Source organism: Microtus ochrogaster, chromosome 15, assembly GCF_000317375.1.
Source record: "Microtus ochrogaster isolate Prairie Vole_2 chromosome 15, MicOch1.0, whole genome shotgun sequence".
Taxonomy (NCBI): Eukaryota; Metazoa; Chordata; class Mammalia; order Rodentia; family Cricetidae; genus Microtus; species Microtus ochrogaster.
In genome coordinates, this window is record NC_022017.1 from 17,967,815 (window position 1) to 17,969,344 (window position 1,530).

At 38.1% G+C, this 1,530-nt stretch overlaps 1 protein-coding gene across 1 annotated transcript in view; it reads left to right on the top strand.

Annotated features, from left to right (window-relative positions):
- The window catches only part of Zcrb1 (zinc finger CCHC-type and RNA binding motif containing 1), a 12,506-nt gene that overhangs the window by 4,131 nt on the left and 6,845 nt on the right, over window positions 1-1,530 (top strand). The window contains exon 3 of the mRNA XM_005354305.2: window positions 74-102. Coding sequence (XP_005354362.1) covers window positions 74-102 — 29 coding nt within the window. The remainder of the gene's footprint in view (window positions 1-73; window positions 103-1,530) is intronic.

Here is a 1,530-nt window from a genome sequence, read left to right on the forward strand (position 1 = left end):
AAAAAAAAAAAAAAGAATATTTAATTTCGGTAATATTTTAAATTATAAATTATTCTGTGATCTTTTGTTTCAGATATTTTCCAAGTATGGCAAAGTTGTGAAGTAAGTAGTTATGTTACAAGATACTTGATTAAATAAAAATACTACTGTTAACATTTTTATGTAAAGTTCAGTTATTTTTCCATGTACATAAACACCTGACAGTTTTCATATCATAAGTGACTATGTATTATAAAAAGTAATAGTTTAAGAGCATCGTCTTAATATTGCTGAGAACCGATTTCAGGGCCTCAGACTTAATAAGAGCACTCCTAAACTGAGCTTCGTGAAGGTTTCAGAGCTTGTTCTTGATCAGTTGGAAATGTCAAGGGGGGGATTACACTGGAGTAACACTGACTCAGTACTCAAGGTGGTGTCAAGCCACTGTGAAAATGGTGTCAGATATCTCTACAGCCAAACCTTTGAACTCCCACCCCATGAGTTAATCCCTGAAACATTCTTAACCTCTGTTGACCCCCAAACTACCTAGAGACCAGTACTGAGCACAGTCAGAACTCCTAAGAAGTGCTGTGATTTCAAGCCCTTTTGCAGTTTTAAAGCCGCAACTACAGCGCTATTTTATAAATCCTTGGAGCACATCTTCAAGACTACTTGAATCTGTTTTACTGGATACCAATCCTCATTAGCTCCAAGTAAATATAATTCCCTCTGTAGACCAGTTTGATATTATTCTCAGCCAATAGAGGAATGAGAGCAAATTGAGATAGTTACACTTAAATCTGTAACTACACCATGGAAGAAAGCTGGAACAAAATGGTCCCAAGGAAAGGCTGTTCATCCTTGAGAGAGCATATGGGAGTTATATCGGTTATGTTTGGTGTATGTAAGGACTGGATGTGCAAGAAGAATGTGATGGGATGGCCTCTGTGTTTCAGGATAGTGTCTGCTTCACAGTGTACGCTAGAATAAGCCCCTCACACCTATCCCACGTCTGAAAACAGTAGTACTCTACCTCGTTCTGCATGCTGGGAACTCAGAGGTCATTACAGATTTGCTTGTTTTGTTTTGAAGTCCTTGCTATGATATTTTTTTTCCTGTTACCAAAGAAGAGATCTATAAGTGTGGACCCTATTATAACTGGTTTACAGTGTCTCTATTACTAAACTTTCCTTTCCCTGGGGGTACATTTTTTTTTCCTATAGTGTTCATTGCCCAAGCCTGAATATAACAGTGGCTGAGTATCCAAATGAACAACCATGTAGGTGTACCCTTTTAGGAAACATGTATGTGTTTTTGTTCCAACGTAATGAGTAAAATAAACAGGTTACAATGGTAGCATTAAAAGACTTTACATTAGGGCTGGAGAGATGGCTCAGTGGTTAAGAGCATTGCCTGCTCTTCCAAAGGTCCTGAGTTCAATTTCCAGCAACCACGTGGTGGCTCACAACCATCTGTAAAGAGGTCTAGCGCCCTCTTCTGGCCTTCAGGCATACACACAGAATATTGTATACATACTAAATAAATAAATAA